Below are 21,592 nucleotides of genomic sequence, written 5' to 3' on the forward strand. Positions count from 1 at the left end.
AATAAACCTATTTACATTCTAATTTCAAAACCGTAATAAATAAAGAAAACCAAAACGGAGATACGAGATCTCAAATTACATTAAAAATTATGTTCCCATCATTACGAAAACATAATTTGACTAAGGTCACACTAGGTATTACAAATTACAACCGATTGCAAAAATACGTAAATAAAACCATTCAACGATTCATTCAACTAAAATAAAATGCATCAACTAAAAAATTAAACATACAAGACATAATTCTTTAATTATGTAGATTAATTTTATCCAAACCACATATTTAATTGATCAAATTAAGTGACAATTCCTCAATTACTCACTATAAATTTAATCTTAATTCATATTAAACTTGTAATATGAATTTAATCCATCAATATTTTAAACTGCTTTAAAATAATTAGATATCTATGAATTATGAACCGCTTCACAATAATTATCATACATTATAAATTTAATGTATAATCATTCTAGGCCAAAAACTAAACAAAAAAAACAGAAAAGTTTTTTTTTTTTATTATTTCAAATTGCCCACGGCATTTGCACAAAAAACGAGAAAAAAAATTCTTTTTCTCTCGGCATATACCAAAAAATAAAACAGTCCTTGTTTTTTTTTTCTTAGCTCACAGCATGTGCACAAAAACCAACAAAAAAAATTTTTTTTTTTTTTATCATTCACGGTTTTCTGCAAAACCGAAACAAAACAGAAAGAAAAAAAAAATTATCTCGGCAAACCCTAAAAAAACCAGCCGTCAATTTTTTTTTTCTTTTGCGGCAAAAATGCCCTAAAACAAAAAATTAAGATGAACAAAATCGTTTATAGTTGCTATTAGAACATGATTAGCATATGAATTAATGAAACATGATTAACCGTATATGCCAAAAACTATATAGCAAAAACGAATTTTATATCATCAACATGACGATTCCATTTACATTAAAACTTAATCTTCATTAAATCAAACATCTACCAATTCTTCATATAATTATTTTAACTGATTAAAACAACAATATGAAAAATAAAAATGGAAATAGCATCAAGAAAAAGAACAAAAACCGGCTGCCCAAAAAAAAATTTCAATCGGCATAAAAAAAAAATTTCAACCGTGTATTTTTTTTTTTCGATTCATAAAGCCTTTGTTCACATTCATTTTATGAAAATCATCAAAAATAAAATCGTGGCCTTGGCTTTGATACCACTTGTGGGAAATTATCTGTATACTTCCCTTATTATTAAGGATTATAACGATTTATAATGATGAATGCTAGTCATAAAATAAATTACATAAACGAAAAGGTAGAGAATTAAGAAATCTACCTTCGGTCCTAGCAAAATCGGCCTAAGAACAATATCGCAATGATATTCACCTATCAGTTGCACCCAAGACGATATGAGATATGCCCTTTGCTACTTGCTAGAATCGATCCCCCAATTTCAGTAAAAATTTAGGGTTTTTCGTTTTGTGTTTTGATGAGAGGCTAGTTTAGAAAATTAGGTTAGAAAAATTCCTCCTTTCCTCTCCCTTTAACCGTGTAAGGGGAGTGATTAGGGTGGGTTTTTCTTTTTAAAATTTTCGGCCCACATATCCGAAAATAAGAGGATATTTCTTCTGATTTTCGGTTTTAGCAACAACCACAAATTAGGATAAATTCCCCTTATTTTTGGTTATTCTAAAATTATATATAATGTGTACATTTTATTAATTGTCATACATGTCCCGTTTTAATAAGTCCATACATAACTGATTGTAGTCGATTTATTAAGTCCGGCCTGACAACATGTATTATAACAATCTTATGTAAAATATACTTTAACTATAAATATCGCATATTTATAATTAGCTAATTAAATATAACCGATTACATTTAATTACAAATTAACATATTAATTCGTCCAAGCTAACATTATATACTTTAACTAGTTGATCACCGCCATCTGTATGATAATAACGTCAAACTTTCTAGCAAGCCAACCGTTATTAGGTAATCGTTAATCAACTGATAAAATACGAAGTATACCCTTTTGAACCTATAAGAGATTTATAAATGTTATCACACTAATTTGTGGAGGACACAAGCTCCAACATATACTTTGTTCAAGTAACATGTAAATGTGAAATAAAATGTTTATTCATGATAAGAAAGCATGAAATGATGTTATATGATTCATATTTGAGTTCATATTCATTTGTTTACATTTTGCAATGTGTTATGTATTACTTGTTCCATTTTGAGCTCACTTGTTCCATTTTGAGCTCAAGGGACATATAAATATGAAATATAAGGTTTATTCAAGTTATATAAGATTGAAATGGTATTATATACTCCACATATGAATTCTTATTTGTTCATGGTCGAATCTTTATCAAGTTTCAAGTATGAAATGACTTAGCATATTTCATTTATGGGTGTACTTACTCATTTTCATGTTTCCATCATGTTTCAAGTATGAGTGATTTATTCTAAGTAACTACTTGTAATGAGTCGTATTCTTGTGAAAATGTCATAATGATATACCGTATTGCTTGATATACCCTTACGCCTTACTTGTGTCGTTCTACCAAGTATTAGTTTGCGCCGCTCTCGTGCCGTTCTGCCGGGAGTTGGTTGATTTATGTTTTTTCCCGCCCCTTTCGAACTGTTCTGCCGATTGCGGGATACCTCATATCGTATTCTGGTGACAATCCCTTTATGCTATACATTTTGCTTGACTTGTCTTTACGCCTCTTTCGGACTGTTCTGCCGATTGTGGGTTTAGCTCATATTTTCCGCCTCTTTTGGACTGTTCTGCCGAATGTGGGTTCTCGACTTCCGTTCTGTCGATCGAGTCTTGGATGCGGACTGTTCTGCCGCATGTCGAATCGGGGACCGTTACGCTTTCCAGTCCGCGCGATTTAGACTAGGACTGAGTCTTGGGAGTACCATTGTCGTCCTACCAGGGGAATTATATATTTATATACGAGTAATAAAGGTCTTGCTTGGTTATAGATATCGGTGTTTGTCTTTCAAGGTAAGAGTTATGCCTTGTTTTGTTTGTCTTGGTCCTATCGGATAATAGGGGTGAGCTATAAGCCCTCTAGATGCGATATGATCGTCGGGATTGATGATCCCATCCGTTCTTATGGTGAGATGTAAGCCATAAGTATGAATGTGACATTAGTAGCCACGTCCCGTGCAAGGTTTACTAAGTGGTTTTCCAAGTAATGGCTACAGTTTCTATCCTTGTAATTTGCATTGGTTGATCCCTTACTTAACTGCTTCACATGATTCAGATTCTAATCTCATATCTATGTTGTATTTCCTTGAAATGCGTGTTTTTGTATAAATGACTGTATTGTTGTCTTTCATATTATTTATTTGTCTCACATGAATAGTTGATTCTTTATTATCCTATTGTTGATCTATCTTGTTCCATCTCATTCAATTGCCATGTTTACACATAAACTTGATATTCATGTCTTTTGTAAGTATCTTACATGACTTACCTGTTTTAGTTCTTTGTTATGTTCGTTTCGACATTTTGTGGCTGGGAGAACCTTGAGTTACTCCCCACTGACTGTGGCGCTCATGTTTACATGAATGACAGGTATTAGTTGGTGCATCTATGGGGTGAAGACATGTGTGAGCTAGCGAGCACCTTGGATTAGTAGTCGGTTTAGCAGGATTGCTTAGACTTACCTTTTATTGTATCGTCATTCGAGGGATATAATTTCCCTCACCTTGACTATCACGTTTGTATAATTTAATCTTTATTTCCACAAATCTTTATTTGTGTTTTAAATTTTACTAAACCCGCGCTTTAAATTTTTAAAAGTTTCAAAATTTTCCTAATTTCAGCTTGAATTTATAAGTGATGTTTTCCGCGTTTTTGCGGGGGTTCACACACCATCCCCGAATGGATCACCACAGTTTTGAAAACACAAAAACGGGGCCAGTCACCTGCTTAACCAAGTTAACAAAAAAAACATCAAAGTAACTAAGCACGCATTTCTCCAAACTCCATCAGTAACCACCGACTACACACTCAAGTGCGTAGTCCTGCCAGATTAGCTATAGCAACATGTAATCCTCATTGCGAGTGGGGGACCGCAGCCCTGCCCACCTAAGCCTCGCTCGTCGCAATGAGCAATAACTCATGTCCATTAATGTTCATATCCCTCTTGTGACGGGAACCACAAGGGGCGAATCAAGGGCGTGAAGCCATTCCCGAAGATGACCCCACTTAGCCGAGGACGCACCTCGAGAACCACAGACAAACAAAATCTAATCCAAATATCCAAGAAAGACAATTCCAATAACAATACTAATCATGAAAGTACAACAATCAACATCGTCTTAAATCAATTAAACAGGCAACTGAGTAGGGAAACCCTACTTTTTCGTTATTTCATGAACGTGCGTTCATCAAACAAGCCATGCAAGACTCCAATACGAACCCTATAAGTAACAACCATATCCTATCACTACACAATTCAAGATCTACTGCAAGATAACAACTAAACACAAACTCACCTTGAGACGCAAACAGACGCTGACGACGGCGACCACCCGACTCGGTGACTTCATGCATAAGGTTATCCCCTCTTGGGTCATATGAGAAGCATAGGGTGAGAGGAGAGAATTGGGGGGAGAGAGAGAGAGAGAGAGAGAGAGAGAGAGAGAGAGAGAGAGAGAGAGAGAGAGAGAGAGAGAGAGAGAGAGAGAGAGAGAGAGAGAAAGATTAGGTTTAGAAAGATAAAGAAACCGTCGAAAATGAATTAGGTTTATGATTCCACTATTTATAATAACACGCGGTCTCACGAAATACTCGGTCGAGTAGGGACATACTCGGCGAGTACCCCCCCCCCACTCGGTCGAGTATCTTAATTACTCGGCTGAGTGACCCCAGCTAGGTCGAGTAGCAAGTTACGTTGGCCAACTAATCTCTCTCGTCTCCCTTGCCAAGGCCCTCTCTTGGTCAATAGGTCGGTCAATGGGTCCCTAAACACAGCGGGTATTACAATTGTGTCTCTCGCTGGCCCATAGAATCTAAGAACTTTTCAAACACCTACTTGAACGACTCTTCATTCTTATGAAATAGTAATGCAGCAGCAAAAGTAACTGACCTTTTGTAGTGATCTACACTAGTAAAAGGAGTAAAAATAATACAATACTTATTCGTACTGTAAGTTAGATTGAAACTGATATAATCATCAAACAAAGAGTAGTTTCTACGTGACTGTGCCTCAGACCAAAACGCACGAACCAAACATTTGCCAAAATCTAGCTCATGAACAAAGTAGAAACCTTCGTCGGTTTCACATTTATCCTCGAAATGATTGACAAACAATTGAGCATCGCGGTCTCCTATGAAACATTTGATATCCCTTTGAAAATTCTTAAAGTCAACCAATTGAGCTCCAACATTCTCATAACCATCTACATATTCCTTAACATGTCTAAATGCCTTTGTTTGGACTTGATTAACCCGTGAATGATCAATAATTGTTTTTTTATGGTAAAGATGGAGGTGCCTGTGTTTTTTTTTTTTAATTCATGATTTCTAAGTGAACAAAGACGGTGATTATGCCACTCACGAAATTGAAAAACAACATAACCAACCCCATTATAGCGAAACTCAATCATAGTATTACAGCCAATCCTAGTTAGTTTAGTGTTTCTGATATCAAATGGTTTCGTAGTTGCCTGCTCCTCTGCATTATTTAAAACAATAGCCTTCCTCTTACTACCTCTAAAACCTTCACGGTTACAAACAACAAATTTATACAACACATCATTAGTATCAGACATTTTTTGGGAAGACTTTCCAGGTTCAAAACCACATGCTTTTGCATACACACCATAAAAACTGATACCATTTTCCAATGACACAAAAAACTTACCAATTTGAGGTTTAAACTATATTGCAACTTTCCTTGTCCACAATTTACTACCACCAGGTGTGGAATCCAAAAGAAGTTGATGTACACAATGAGGAAGAGAAGGCTGTTCAGCAGATGAGTAGAGATAATTGAAGACTCATTATTATTAGTATACATAGGTCCACAAGGTTGTTCAATATGTAGAGTAGAAGTAATTGAAGACATATTAGTATCGTTAGAGGTTGGGGTAGAAGAATTTAAGCTACTTGCAGGATCTGGCAAGAAACAGAAAAAGAAAATATAATGTAGACAAACAAGGAATAATTGACTTCTGACAATAAACCAAGACTACAATATCTGTAAAACAGTATCACATATTTTGTTATATAATATTACACAGTCTGCTAAACAATATCACACATTCTGGAAAAAAAATATCACACATTCTGAAAACAATATCACACTACATACATTCTGAAAAACAATATTACACATTCTGAAAACAATATCACAATGTATACTTATCATGACAAATAACTTTTGCTAAATTTCAGAATTCATATTGATACCTGTCGAAGTGAGTACCAAAAATAATATTTATAAATTCATAATATTAATAAATTCATAATAACATAAACTAAATAAGCAAATAAAAGTAATAAAGGATGTAAACAATGATAAAAGAAATGTTAAGACGGTCGGTTCACTATAGCTGCGATGGCACATAATCCTAGGTAAGTCCGAAATACTCTCTTGTAGGATGGGTAAAACAAGTCCTCTCGGTCCAAGTTAACTAGCAGCTCCTTTCGGCCTATACTACCAGTCCCTAGGTCTTACTAATGCTAGCTCTTGCCCCAATTAGTGATTTCTAAAGCCTAAATTACATTATCTCTCGATCTCAGCAATTTAGTCGTCTTAATTCATTAATTAATGCCCTTCCCTATCTCTCGATCTATGGGTTGGTCAAAACTAAGCATCTAACAAGTCTCCTCTCGGTCTCATTGTTAAATATTGCACTTAACGAAACAAACGAATGATAATCAGACACGAAGTCGGTCGATCGACCAGCTACCCCAGTCGATCGACAAACCGGCTCAGTCGATCGACTAGTTAAGCCAGTCGATCGACCATGCCCTAATTCAGGGTCACCTATTCTAATGCCATCTACGCCATAGATCCCCTACATCTTAGCACGAGGATGTTTAGCTACCCATAATAATTCTAATTACAACTACGAAAGCAATTAAAACAGTGAACGAAAGCATGATTAAAACGATTTAACAATAAATTCGCAATAAAGAAAATAGGGCTTAAGGGAACTAATCTAGCAATTCTAACTACGAAGATAATAAACTTAAAGACTGAAATTATGATTGAGAAATACCGAACTGAAGGCAGAAAGGAAATCCAGATGCAAAATAGCGAACTTTATTGAGAAACTAAAGTATTTGAATTGAATGTAAACTATGCTAAAATCGAGACCTAATGTCTCTGATACCCCCTCAAACTGAATCATAGTCACGTTATATATAAGATACCACGCAACTCTTATTTCCTAAAAACCTAATTACATATGGGCTTCTTAGTCTCCTTGTAATTCTGCGCGTCAGGGTCATGGAGTGGTCGATCGACCACTGGGACCAGTCGATCGACCACAGGCGCTGTACAGTAATGCATTCTGACAATTCCTGCAGCGCGCACCGATCTTAAAATAGCTGTCATTTCTTCGTTACTTGGTCAAATTAGGCGTTCTACATGGCGTTGGAAAGCTAAGAGGATAAGCTTTCACCTCCAAGCAGAATCAGTCGATTATCTGCTTTAGAACTTGAGATATAGCCATCTGAATAAGGCTGCAATGTCGAGAAGCACTTCTTCGCTTGTTTAAGCTTTGCAACTTGTACGCACCCATGCTTTTGCTATCTTTTAGGCCTTGAAACGCGCACCAAGTTCACTTCCCGAGTCTTTAATCCATGTCAAATGCAATGCTAAGCACTTGGGGATGAATTCGGCTCGATTTCTGCTGGATTCTTCACATTTCTGCAATATTACACAAAAACACGAAAGTAGACAGAAGTAGGGAAAATAGTAGCATAAACTACATAATTGAGCTCTAAAATGCGTGTGAAATAGGGTGTAAAACATCATATTTAGGACGCGCATCAAACTTCCCCAAACCAAACCCTTGCTTGTTCCCAAGCAAGAACTAGACTCGATCCTAGGACCTAATGGAACGAGCTCAATCTCAGAGCGAAATGCAACTATAAAGCCTAAAACAATTTAATCCTAAAAACTAACAATCAATTAGCAATATAAATCATGCAAACGAGTTATGTAGTCGTTAAAAATTGCTGAACCGTCGACCTTGCAAGACCTTTAAAATTGGACTCTCACGAGTCACTCTTCTCTCATGAAGCAAAGTGTAAGCATATATGTGTGAGAGAGGAAGAGAAATAGCCGCTCACCTAGACTACGACCCACATAAACATGCATGCAACTAATATGATAGACAATTCTAACTACCGTACATACATTCCAACCAAACAAGGTCCTGTCACAGCCGAGGGCTTACAAAAAATTTGGTAAAGTGAGGCAATGGGTAAGAAAAGGCAAAACATTTATGGAAATGTGGAGGTATAGGCGGCCAAGCTAGTACCTAAACAAAACCATATGACAACATCCATTTCCAACTCACTTATAGGATTAAGCACATGCGCCCTTCATTTGGCACAAAACTCACCAAACCGAACTGAAAATACTCCTCAATAAATGTAAATAAAGCATAGGAGTGAAACCGTCTACAAACAACATCTTTTCCTTTCACGGTTTCTTTCTTTCAACATTGTTCTTTCTTTTTTTTTCGAATTTTTTCAACTTCTTTTTTTTTGCTCTTTTCTTTCCTTTTTACGTTTTTTTTTTTCATTTTCCAATTCTTTTCTTTTCATCCTCCTTCTTTCTTTTCTACCATCTCCAAATAACGCAATACACACCAAACTTGGCACAATAAATTATATACCACAAAAGCATACATTATACTAGCTTGACAAGGCGGGCTAAATTTGGATGTAGCTAAGGGTCAACAGGCAAGTTTGGCTAATGTGGAGTTCAATGGGTAAAGATGAAATAAAGGGGAAATTGTAAGCGCCTCCATGCATGTGACACCAACCACTAACCCGAATGTATACAGGCAAAAAGCAATTGAATTTCATAAATGTGCAAATTAATGATACATGATATGCAAGGAGTAACTACTCACAATCCTACATGAAACCTGTCACAAATGACACCAGTTATATGAGCTCTAATCCTTAGAAATTATAAGTAGGTTGCCAAAATTCAGGTCAAGTCTATAATCCAGCAAATATATTAACAAAAACTCGTAGGTATGCATATGTGATTCTACTAATAACATGTCAATTAAGCACGACTTAAGCATAAACAGATGAAAATGCAATGTCATCATTGAAATACTATCGTTCCGACTCGACCTATATGCTAAAATAAACATGCATTTTTTGTATTTTTTTTTTTTGAAATTTTTTCAATTTTTTTTTTGGTATTTTATATATAAGGGAAAATAAATAACAATGCAAGACATAAAAATGCAGTAAACGTGAATGCAAGCAAATGAAATGCAACGCAAAACCCTTCCCCAAACCAAATCACACAATGCCCTCATTGTGTAAAATCATGTAATGAGATAAACAAAGGAAATGGGATTTTGCGGTAAAACTAAACAAGACATGAAAGTAAGACTTAGAAACTCACAAGATTTTAAGCGAAAAAGGAAACCTCCCCAAACCAGCATGAGCTAGGAGGTTTCTGTAGCCAGCAGTGCTACCACAAGGTACCTAAAAGACAAAACATACCGCACATTATCCGAGAAAACAAAATTGCAACGGTAATTATGTGCAAAGAATTAATTCAAAGAACGAGGTATAGCAGCTACGGTGGTCGATAGACCGCTCTAGCCAGTCGATCGACTGACCTACCTGACGTGAACAGTTTCTGTTCACGAATTAACTCAATAAATTGATCAGTTAATATGGTCTTAATACCTGCAAGTGCACATAATAACGCGCCCAAAATTGCGCAAAACCCAAATGTAAAGTCTAAAGTCTGTAAATCCTAGGCAAACTTATTAAAGTACGAAGTCTCGCGCACACGAAAAACGATAAATAGTCTAAAAGCAATAAAATAGTCTTTAAAAGTTCTAAGAAACGAATAGATCAACGGAAACTGCGGAAAATCTCCGACCAAGGCTTCTGTCTACATGAAGTAGCTTCCGCAGTGCTCATCTCAGAAGCTGGACTCCACTCTACTCCGACTGGAATACAAAATGGATCATCTCTAGCATCTTCCCAAGCATGGCCATCATCTTCTAGCTCCTCACACTCAAGATCCGACTCCGAAATTTTGACTGGCTCCTTTTTCTTGGGCTCCTCATCTGGCTCCTCGTAAGTTGCATAGCTCAGACATCCCAAACCGCCTCTATGAACAATGGGCTCCTTCACAGCTGGAGCGATCCGCGGTTCTTTCTTCCCCAAACCAGTTCCTACAACAGTAAAAACAGAAGAATCTTCCTCCAATTTGCTCCCAATCTGGGGCGGAGGTGTTACAAGAGGAATAGGCACAGGTATTAAAGGAGGAGTGTCAGTAATTACAACATAAGACTTACGAGTAGAAATCGCATTACAAGTCACAGGACAAATAACATCTTTCTTCCTATAAGTCTGGGCAAAACTAATTGACTGCTTCCCCACCTTAAAGGTCAGTGTCCCTGAGCCAACATCAATAATCGCACCAAAGCGGTGTGCGAGAAAGGGTCTACCCAAAATGATAGGGATATGGGCATCCTCGGGTATGTCTAACACAATAAAGTCAACTGGGAAGAAGAATTTTCCTATTTGCACAGGAATATCCTCTAGGACTCCTACGGGCTGGACCGCAGAACGATCAGCCTTTTGCACTGTCATATTAGAGACCGCAAATCTAGTCAATCCTATTCTCCTAACAAGACTCAAAGGCATGATACTAATACTAGCCCCTAAATCACATAATGCCTTCTCAATTGAGAAGGTACCAATATTACAAGGGACTGAAAAGCTACCCGGGTCAGCTAACTTGTGTGGAGCAGTGTGAGTCAAATAAGAGCTAGATTCTTCAGTTAAATTAACAGACTCGACCTTATCAAGTTTCCGCTTCTTATTTAAAAGCTGCTTCATGAATTTCATATAAGCGGGAACTTGATTTACCAACTCAAGAAAAGGTACTTGCACACTAAGACTATTAATGGCATTTTTAAATTTTTCAAAATATACCTCATCCTTCGTTGGTACCAGCCTCTCTGGATATGGGGCTTGCAAAGTAACTTAGCCCTCTCCTCATTATCTCTCATCCCAGCATTAGTGGACTTGGGCCGAAAATCGATCACCTTGTCTTTGTTGTAGCTCGAACCCTCTTCAGATCGTCTCAAATATGAACCATTGACCATATCAGCAGCGTTGTCAGTCGATCGACCATTAGGGTCGGTCAATCGACTGACATCCTCGTGAGTCAGTCGTACTAGTCTTTGCATCGTGTGGTGTCGATCGACTAGTGTGGTCGGTCGATCGACCGCTTTGTTCTTGCTCAAAGCTTCGACTTATTTGCAATTCGCCACTTTGTTCACTGATCCAGATCGATCGACCAGGTGTGTCATTCGATCGACTGATACACTTGCTGATTGCCTTCTTCTCGACTTTATTTTTCTTCCCTTTTTCAACCGTCTTTTCAGAACCGTCTTCCACCATAGTGGGCCCATCAAGGGTAGACCCACTCCGGAGACGCATAGCACACACGGGCTCCATGTGTTGATTTTGCTGAAAGGAAAGTTCGGCTATTCGAGACTGTATCGACTTAGTTGATGCTGCATATTCTTCACTACTCTTAGCAAATTCAGCTATCAACTTTTGCATTACAGCTTTCATCTCCGCAACCTCGTTATTTGACGGTTGTTGTTGCGGAGGAATAGGCGGCTGAATCTCAAAAGGCGGCATGTATGGTTGATGTTGTGAAGTAGGAGTGTAATAATATGCATTGTCTTGCTTATATTGTCGGAAAGCAAGCATCGACTCCGTAGGGCTAATACAGTTATCAGCTATGTGTCCCTCTACACCGCATATTCTACACAGGAAGGGAGAACTGGAGACAGAATTCTCCGTCTGTATTCTCTGAAAAGCTTGCTGCGTCTCATAATTACGGATTCTGGAGCTTAGGGCAGCTATTCTTGCAACTATATCGATATCCATCAGGACCGAAATGACCTGCAGATAAGAGAAAACTACAAGAAACGTAAAACTGTCTCAAGGAACTGATGTTCCCTGAGACCAAAATAAATTAAAATTAAAAACAACTAAAAATTAGCGCTGCCTCCCTGGCAACGGCGCCAAAATTTGATACCTGTCGAAGTGAGTACCAAAAATAATATTTATAAATTCCGAACTACAACTAGCAAGCGGTAGTAAGGGTCGATCCGCAGGGAGGTAGGGAGATAATAGTTGCTTCTAGTTTTAGTCTAAGGGTAACAGTTTTAGGGGGTTTTGATATGAATTAAATCTCAATCTAATAAGATAAACTAAATAAGCAAATAAAAGTAATAAAGGATGTAAACAATGATAAAAGAAATGCTAAGACGGTCGGTTCACTATAGCTGCGATGGCACATAATCCTAGGTAAGTCCGAAATACTGTCGTGTAGGATGGGTAAAAGAAGTCCTCTCGGTCCAAGTTAACTAGCAGCTCCTTTCGGCCTATGCTACCAGTCCCTAGGTCTCACTAATGCTAGCTCTCGCCCCGATTAGTGATTCCTAAAGCCTAAATTACATTATCTCTCGATCTCAGCAATTTAGTCGTCTTAATTCATTAATTAACGCCCTTCCCTATCTCTCGATATATGGGTTGGTCAAAACTAAGCATCTAACAAGTCTCCTCTAGGTCTCATTGTTAAATATTGCACTTAACGAAACAAACGAATGCTCGACACGAAGTCGGTCGATCGACCAGCTACCCCAGTCGATCGACAAACCGGCTCAGTCGATCGACTAGTTAAGCCAGTCGATCGACCATGCCCTAATTCGGGGTCACTTATTCTAATGCCATCTACGCCGTAGATCCCCTACATCTTAGCACGAGGATGTTTAGCTACTCATAATAATTCTAAATACAACTACGAAAGCAATTAAAACAGTGAACGAAAGCATGATTAAAACGATTTAACAGTAAATTCGCAATAAAGAAAATTAGGGCTTAAGGGAACTAATCTAGCAATTCTAACTACAAAGATAATAAACTTAAAGACTGAAATTATGATTGAGAAATACCGAAACTGAAGGCAGAAAGGAAATCCAGATGCAAAATAGCGAACATTATTGAGAAACTAAATTATTTGAATTTAATGTAAACTATGCTAAAATCGAGACCTAATGTCTCCGATACCCCCTCAAACTGAATCATAGTCACGTTATATATAAGATACCACGCAACTCTTATTTCCTAAAAACCTAATTACATATGGGCTTCTTAGTCTTGTTGTAATTCTGCGCGTCAGGGTCGTGGAGTGGTCGATCGACCACTGGGACAAGTCGATCGACCACGGCGTCGATAATGCATTCGACAATTCCTACAAATACGCGACCGATCTTAAAACAGCTGCCATTTCTTCGTTACTTGGTCAAATCAGGTGTTCTACGCGGCGTTGGAAATCTAAGAGGATAAGCTTTCACCTCCAAGTAGAATCCGTCGATTATCTTCTCTATAACTCGAGATATAGCCATCTGAATAAGGCTGTAATGTCGAGAAGCACTTCTTCGCTTGTTTAAGCTTTGCAGCTTATACGCACCCATGCTTTTGCTATCTTTTAGGCCTTGAAACGCGCACCAAGTTCACTTCCAAAGTCTTTACTCCATGTCAAATGCAATGCTAAGCACTTAGGGATGGATTCGGCTCGATTTCTGCTGGATTCTTCACATTTCTGCAATATTACACAAAAACACGAAAGTAGACAGAAGTAGGGAAAATAGTAGCATAAACTACATAATTGAGCTCTGAAATGCGTGTGAAATAGGGTGTAAAACATCATATTTAGGACACGCATCACATATCACAAGCAATCGTCTTTTGTAAGAATTGTCAAAATCACAACTTAATCTTAGGGCAAAAGACGCATAAAGTAAAAGTAGTATGAAAATTAAAAGAAACGTAGTAAGATGACTACTCTAATTGGAAATATATGTACGAAAACAGAAAAACATGTGATGTAAAGTTGTAATTTAAAATTAAAAGAAAACCTAGAAATCGTGACCAAAAACGTACCTGACATCGGATTATGATTGAAATAGTATGAAGGAACTGAGATTCAGTTGAAAACCTAGAAATCGTGACAAAAAACGTATCAAATTTAGGGAAAACATCAAATAAAACTAAAATAACAATAAACGAAGATGAAATTTAAGAATATAGAAAACAAATTACAAGAAAAGCAGGAAAATAACTAATAATTGAAAATAAATGAACAAAAAACAAAACAAGATACCTGAAAACCCGATGATGATTGAAAAATTATGATAATTAATCAGAAATAGATGAGTAAACTGAGATCGAGCTGAATGACTGCAAATCACGAAGAAAACGGCCGAAAAATTAGGGTTTCGTATTATATTAAGAGTAAAACAAGAGAGAAGATAGAGAGAGAAGTAGATTTATACGAGATTGAAGAGTTTGGTTGAGAAAAAGGGTTTATATAATCGTGTGCTGAAATTACTATTTTGCCCTTAATAATACGCGCGCAATATTGGACGTTGGATATAAGAATGTAAAGGATGGTATTAATCCTCAATCCTCAATTATATGACTCATACTCACATTATCTCATATATATATATATATATATATATATATATATATATATATATATATATATATATATAAAGGCGGGATCTCGTGAATTTGGTTCTTACGGTGTGTTGTGAGTTTGGAAAATCTAGACCGTTAAAATAAGAAGAATTGAAGGGCTGAGATTTAATCGCGTAAAACAAACTCAGAATTTGAGATTAAAAAATATAACGCGACAACACCCAAATAAAAACAAGAAAGCTCCGATATCCACCTTTCTCTTGGAATAAGGTGTTATGGAATAAAGTGTTCAACTCGTTGCCGCCGAACACTTTCTCTCTCCTCCGTTCTCTCCTCTTCAACTTCTCCAACCTCCGATATCTACCTTTCTCTTGGACGACATCGTCCCGATTCTTCTCCTGTAACTCGCATGACTCGGTGTTTAATCACGAGTTAAACTCAGTCAATGAATCGGAGCTTCGTAACTTAGGGTTTATCGATGGAGATCGTCGTGAAGGAGGAGGCGGTGGTTACGATGGAGGATATGGAGGTGGTGGATCTCATGGATGATCCGAGTGGAGGAATTAATGAAACGGATAGATAGTGTTCTTGATTATAAGGTTTGTTTGCTACTTGGAGAACTTTTGAGTTGTGATCCTAGGACGACATATGACAAGAGTAATATATTAATTTGTATTTTAGTCTCAGAAGCTTAGAAATGTCTGATTCTGATAAGCGCTGAAAATTCATTTGTGCAGGTTTTTGCTGAGCTGAAGGATCTTGCAGAAAAAATTGAGAATGCTGAATTAATATCACCAACACTTATAATTATTGGGAAGGTTATTGCACACAGAAGGGCTCTTTCAGACCGATTCTGAACTTTATGCTGACCAACGAACTAAAAACTTGGTTGAACAATTGGCCAATGACTCAGACAGATTCTACGAAGAATGGAGCGAGTCATTCATCAACGTCAGCAGCATAGGAGTAAAGACAGATAGCGAGGGAGAAGTTCGACAAATTTGCTCACAGATAAGATGAAAGTAATCAAAATTTCATGAAATCCGTTTCACCAATGGAGGTAGGGAAGTACGTTAATTTTGGGTTAGATTATAACTGGGAACTGAGTATGATACTTGAGGCTAGAATCAAATGGCGTTGAAAATGACTCGATAATTGAGTAAGGTGTTGGTCCTACAGTTGATATAACAAGGTACAAGATCCACAAAATACAGTTGAAATGTTGAACATGGTACTGTAGTAATAATTGTGTCAAGTCATCAAAAATCAAGTTTATAATATCTTACTGGTTGTTGATAGACTTTGACAAGGACGTTCAGTTGCAAACATTGGTCGAACATTTGCTGATCTTTCACGAGTCAGGCACAAATCTTTTGAGTAACAGCAAAATAACATCACAATAATAGTACAATAACACGTGGTAAAAAAAGAGTAAAAATCAAAGTAGTAAAAAAAATCAAAGTGACATCGAAATAACATCACAATAACACCAGAATAACAGCACAATAACATATGGTAGAAAAAAGTAAAAAAATCAAAGTGACACCGGAATAACATCACAATAACACCAGAATAACAGCACAATAACATGCGGTAAAAAAAGAGTAAAAAAATCAAAGAAGTAAAAAAACAAAAGTGACACCGGAATAACATCACAATAACAGCAGAATAACAGTAGAATAACAGCACAATAACACGTGGTAAAAAAAAAAAGAAAAAAAATCAAAGTCGTAAATAAATAAAAAGTAACGGCAGAATAACATCACAATAACAGCGGAATAACAATAACAGCACAATCACATGTGGTAAAAAAAAAGAAAAAAAATCAAAGTGGTAAAAAAAAAAAGCAAAATAACAGCATAATAACACGAGATAAAAAATAAAAGTACAAAAAATTCAAGTAAAAAAAATCTGGTACAACAAGAAAAAGAAAAAAGGTAACATAATGAGAAAATTAGATAAAAAAACATAAGAGAAAAAAAAAATCAAAGTTGTAAAAAAACATAATAACACGAGGTAAAAAAAAGGAGATAAAAAAAATTAAAGAAAAAAAAAGAGTAGCACTAGAAAAAAGAGAAAATAAGTAAATGAGAGTGATTTTATAGGAGGGGTAAGATTAGATCTTGGTCATTCATCTCTAATATAATCTAGTGGCTGGGATTTCAAACCACAAACTCACAACTCACCATAAGAACCAAAACTCACAAGAACCTAGCTCTCTATATATATATATATATATATATATATATATATATATAAATTGCATCAAGTGAGTCTAGGTATCTTAGGTGAGTCTAGCATTTTAATCTCATCCATTAGATCTACTCCTAATCAACGGCTGAGATGACATCTCAGAAATTATAACAAACCTATAAAAGCTAAGAATTCAAACCTCCCCCTCATAATTCAGTTTCACTTTCTCTCTCCTCCGTCTCTTTCCCTCGCTTTCTCTATCTCTCTCTCTAAGTCAAAATAATCCTCTAAATCAAGCAAACAAACCCTAGGTTCCTGTTTTTTACTCGCTTTTATCAATTCATTCACAAATCAATCAAATTCGTCTGTTTTCCATGTTATCGTTGCTACAATGGATGCAGATTCTACCGACATTACTATGCAAACAGGTAATTTCCGTAATCCTTTCGTTTTCAGTTTTCCTTTTCGCGATTTCATCTGGATCCTATGTCGCTAATCATTCGCTATTGTAATTTCATTATTCCGTTGCTTTTCAGTTTTTTAGGTTAATCGATTTTATTTTTGCTTCAATTTTAATGACATCCGTTCACTTCTACTTCAATTTTACGGTGTTCTTTCCTTTGATTATTCTCGTATTTGCTTTTCTCTTAAATATTAGGTGAAATATCCTTGTATTTGTTGTTTTTCCTATCGAATTTTCATATTTGTGTTCTCCTCTGCTTCTGCTTACAATCGCAGTTGCTTTATCATCACATTCCGTCAATTTTGATTATATTTGTCTTTATTCTGTTGCTTTTCAGTTTTTTAGGTTAATCGATTTTATGTTTGCTTCAATTTTAATGCCATCCGTTCACTTCTACTTCAATTTTACGGTGTCCCTTCCTTTGATTATTCTCGTATTTGCTTTTCTCTTAAATATTAGGTCAAATATCCTTGTATTTGTTGATTTTCTCGTTCAAATTCGGTCAAATTTCATTATATTTGACCTCTTTTCCTGTCTTGTATATTCCTGTTCCCCTGTCTGTATATTCCTGTTCTGCTGTCAATGCTTACAGGCTCAGCTTGTTACAATACCAATGTTACTGTAACACAATCACATATATTCATTTTCCATTGCACATATAACATATCTTGTACCACTTCGGACGTCCTCTTGTTCTCATTGTTACTTCAATGTACTTTAGTTTCTTGTTCTAAATTGTAGTCCAGCCTCTTCGCATATTCCTGTTCTCCCGTCCATCCTTATGTCACTACATTGTCATAGTACTAGTATTACTGTAACAATGTTACTCTTTGTAATACCACCGTTGTATTTCAGGTCACTAATACTCGTATTTTCCTTTTTGTATTACAGACTCAAGTACTGTCACTCAACCCCATTCTACGCCAATTTTCCAAGAGCAACCCAATCCTCAACCAAATAATCAGCTTGTTCTGTCTCACACGCCTAATGGAGGTGAGCGCTGGATGCGTGTGGTTGAGCACAAGTTTAGACCTACCATTGGTGCAGTTTTCACCTCCCCTGAGGCTGGAATCAAGTTCTACGAGGTTTATGCTCGGGCATGTGGATTTACCCCTCGGAAGCACAGTACGAAAACACTACGAGGTGGTGTTGCACACCAAAAATTTGTAGTCTGCAACCGTCAAGGGTTCAGGGAGCTAAACCGAAACAGAGTCCCAGAACCAAGGATGATGAGAATATGGGTGATGGTTCGTCCACAGCTAGTACAGTTACACGGCGAGTTAAAATCACAAGAATTGGATGCCGAGCGTACGTCAGATTTGCCCATCTAGATGGCCTTGATGGCCCAGCTATGATTGACGAGTTTTCTGAAGTCCACAATCATCGTCTCACCTCTGTCTGTAACAGAGATCTCGATAAGATTTCACGATCCCTTGATATGTTCCAGAAGACGCTTATCTTGGACAACTCCAAGTTGAATATTGGCGCTGGATTGACCTTTAGACAGGTTAAGGAACTTGTCAATGGGTATGAAAATATCGGTGCTACATTGATAGATTTTAAGAACTTTCAAAGAGATATCAAGTGCTACATTGGGTTACGAGATGCTGACCTTTTCATCGATCGACTCGAGAAACTCAAAGCGACCCAACCCCAGTTCTACTTCGGCTATGATGTTGATCCGCAAAACCGTCTAACAAAGTTCTTTTGGGCTGATGCTACATGTATTAGAAACTACTCATTCTTTGGGGATGCTGTGAGCTTCGACCCTACTTACGGAACCAACAAGTATGATATGGTTTTTACACCATTCACAGGTGTTAATCACCACAGAAAGTCGGTGTTGTTTGCCGGTTGTCTCCTGTTACACGAGGATGACATCTCCTTCCAATGGACCTTTCAACATTTCTTGACTGCCATGGGACAAAAAGAGCCGCACTTCATGATCACGGATCAATGCCCTGGCATAAAGAAGGTAATAGTGTGACAATGTTACTGTAACAGACTTGCTTAAATTTATTGTACCACAACTTTCTGACTCCAACTACCACTGTTCCATCTCTTCCTCTTTTACAAGGTTATTCAATAACAATGTCACTGTAACTAAATTACTAACATATAATTTACTCACTTGCTCTTTCCCTATCACTGGTCAATATCACGTTCTGACTTGCTGTTTCATTATGACTGGCATACAACAGGCTTTCCCTTCTGTTTTCAAGACAACTAGGCATCGTTATTGTATGTGGCATATTACACAAAAGATCACGGACAAAGTTGGTTCAGCACTCTGCAGAGACACGGACTTCCTTGCTCGCTTCAACGCTGTTGTTTGGGACCCTGATATGGAGCCGTCGGAGTTCGAAGAGAAGTGGCAGAAGGTCATTTCAGATTTCCAGCTGGAAGATAATGATTGGTTGACTACAATGTTCGACGACAGACACCATTGGATTCCTACCTACTATCGTGACCTTGCCTTGGGCTGCATATTAAGAACAACACAGCGATCAGAAAGTACAAATTCGTTTTTCAAGCGCTATGAGAATCACTTTGGTACACTGGTCGAATTTTGGATGAGGTAAACAACTCTTTTCATTCCTTACGATGCCGGAACGAGTGTATGTTACAGTACCATTGTTTCATTGTTACATAAATAATTTGTTGCCGAATCCTTGTTGCATTAAAACCAGGTTCCAAACTGCTATAAACCAGCAGCGCTATACACGAAAGCTCGATGATTATAACAGCGACCACTCATTCCCTGAGCTTAAGACAAAATTACCTATAGAAAAGCATGGCGCTATTATATACACACATGCTGTGTTCAAGGTGTTTCAAGAAGAAGTAATGGCTGCCGATTCATGTGGTGTTGATGACTTTGAGAAGGAGGAGCATGTGCGCATAATTCATGTAATCGATGCTGAGATAGACAGAATTTTCAAGGTGAGGTTCGACCTTAGAAGCACAGATGCAGTATGCGAGTGTAAACCGTTTGAAAGAATTGGATTACTCTGCAGGCATATTGTGTGGGTGTACAAGGGCAAAGGAATTGGGCGAATACCAAGCAAGTACATTGTAGATCGTTGGCTAAATAACACACACGCAGCGAACAGGTTTGATTCGAAAACATTATTACAAAGGATGTTTTGACTTGTTACGAATTGTTTTACTGATAACATTGTAACCATAATTTCTTATAGTAACATTGTCACCATGATAAACAGTAACCTGCTTTTTTACTTCCGTGCTTGATTCGAATGGGAATGTCATTGAGGATTCATATATGGCTACGTCGATAACATCATTTGTGCAACGTATGGTCGTAGTTCCGTCGGATAGTTGGTGTTCTCAAAACATTACCTGCTGAACACACGGAAGAGTTAGCATCCCTCCTAGTTGAGTTCCGGCAGAAGTTATGTATTGAACCGCTTACAAAAGACCAAGAGATGGAGATTCTGTTGGGCTGCAGCTCGTCGTCTAAAGTCACTATCCACCCTCCGGAACAAGCACGCAACAAGGGCAGCGGAAAAAGATTGAAGTCAGCTAAACAACATGCCATTGAAAAAGCAGCCAAGCCAAAGAGGCTATGTGCATACTGCAAAGAAAGAGTTACCCACGACAGGAGAACATGCCCTCTTCGCATAGCTGATGAAGCTGCTGAGAAAGCAACTAAAAAGAAAAAAGTTTGATATTGTTATGATGTTACAGTAACATTGTGACCTTAGCAATAATTAATAGGATTTTGTGTTGCTGTGACAATAATATGTCACAGTAAAAATAAAAAGTTGAATTGTGTGTTGCTGTGACAATAACATGTCACAGTAAAAAGTCATTCGATTTTTCTACATCATAGTTAACATTTTATACAGCACTTACAACATTTTATACAAAGAATAAATATTGTTTTAGGACCATTTTCCGTCCCGTTTTAGGAGCATATTTCCTAAGTTTTACAGTAACAGTGTTATACGATTTGTTTTGTTTAAGGAAAAGGGTTTAGGGTTGGATTCGCGGAGCCGCCAAATCCAACCCTAAACCCTTTTCCGTCCCGTTTTAGGAGCGTTTTTCCCCAAATTTAAATCCTGTCGTACGTTTTAGGAGCGTTTTTCCCCAAATTTAAATACCGTCCACGACAGGGTATCACCCGTCCTTCCCTAGGGTTTAGTTTTGGTTTTTTTGCACCACGA

General features: G+C 37.2%; 1 protein-coding gene across 1 annotated transcript; it reads left to right on the forward strand.

Moving 5' to 3' along the window:
• The first annotated feature begins 18,756 nt into the window (after positions 1–18,756).
• Positions 18,757–21,094, forward strand: LOC141619494 (protein FAR-RED IMPAIRED RESPONSE 1-like). Its single transcript, XM_074436510.1, has 4 exons — positions 18,757–19,380; positions 19,607–19,983; positions 20,096–20,378; positions 20,732–21,094. Exons 1-4 carry the CDS (start codon positions 18,757–18,759, stop codon positions 21,092–21,094), a joined length of 1,647 nt encoding a protein of 548 aa, XP_074292611.1.
• Positions 21,095–21,592: the final 498 nt, after the last annotated feature.

This window comes from Silene latifolia, chromosome X, assembly GCF_048544455.1.
Source record: "Silene latifolia isolate original U9 population chromosome X, ASM4854445v1, whole genome shotgun sequence".
Classification (NCBI taxonomy): Eukaryota; Viridiplantae; Streptophyta; class Magnoliopsida; order Caryophyllales; family Caryophyllaceae; genus Silene; species Silene latifolia.

Coding starts and splice junctions, on each gene's coding strand:
- LOC141619494 (XM_074436510.1), top strand. CDS start 18,757: ATGATTGACGAGTTTTCTGAAGTCCACAATCATCGTCTCACCTCTGTC. Junction 19,381..19,606: donor AATGCCCTGGCATAAAGAAG/GTAATAGTGTGA, acceptor GGCATACAACAG/GCTTTCCCTTCTGTTTTCAA. Junction 19,984..20,095: donor CTGGTCGAATTTTGGATGAG/GTAAACAACTCT, acceptor CATTAAAACCAG/GTTCCAAACTGCTATAAACC.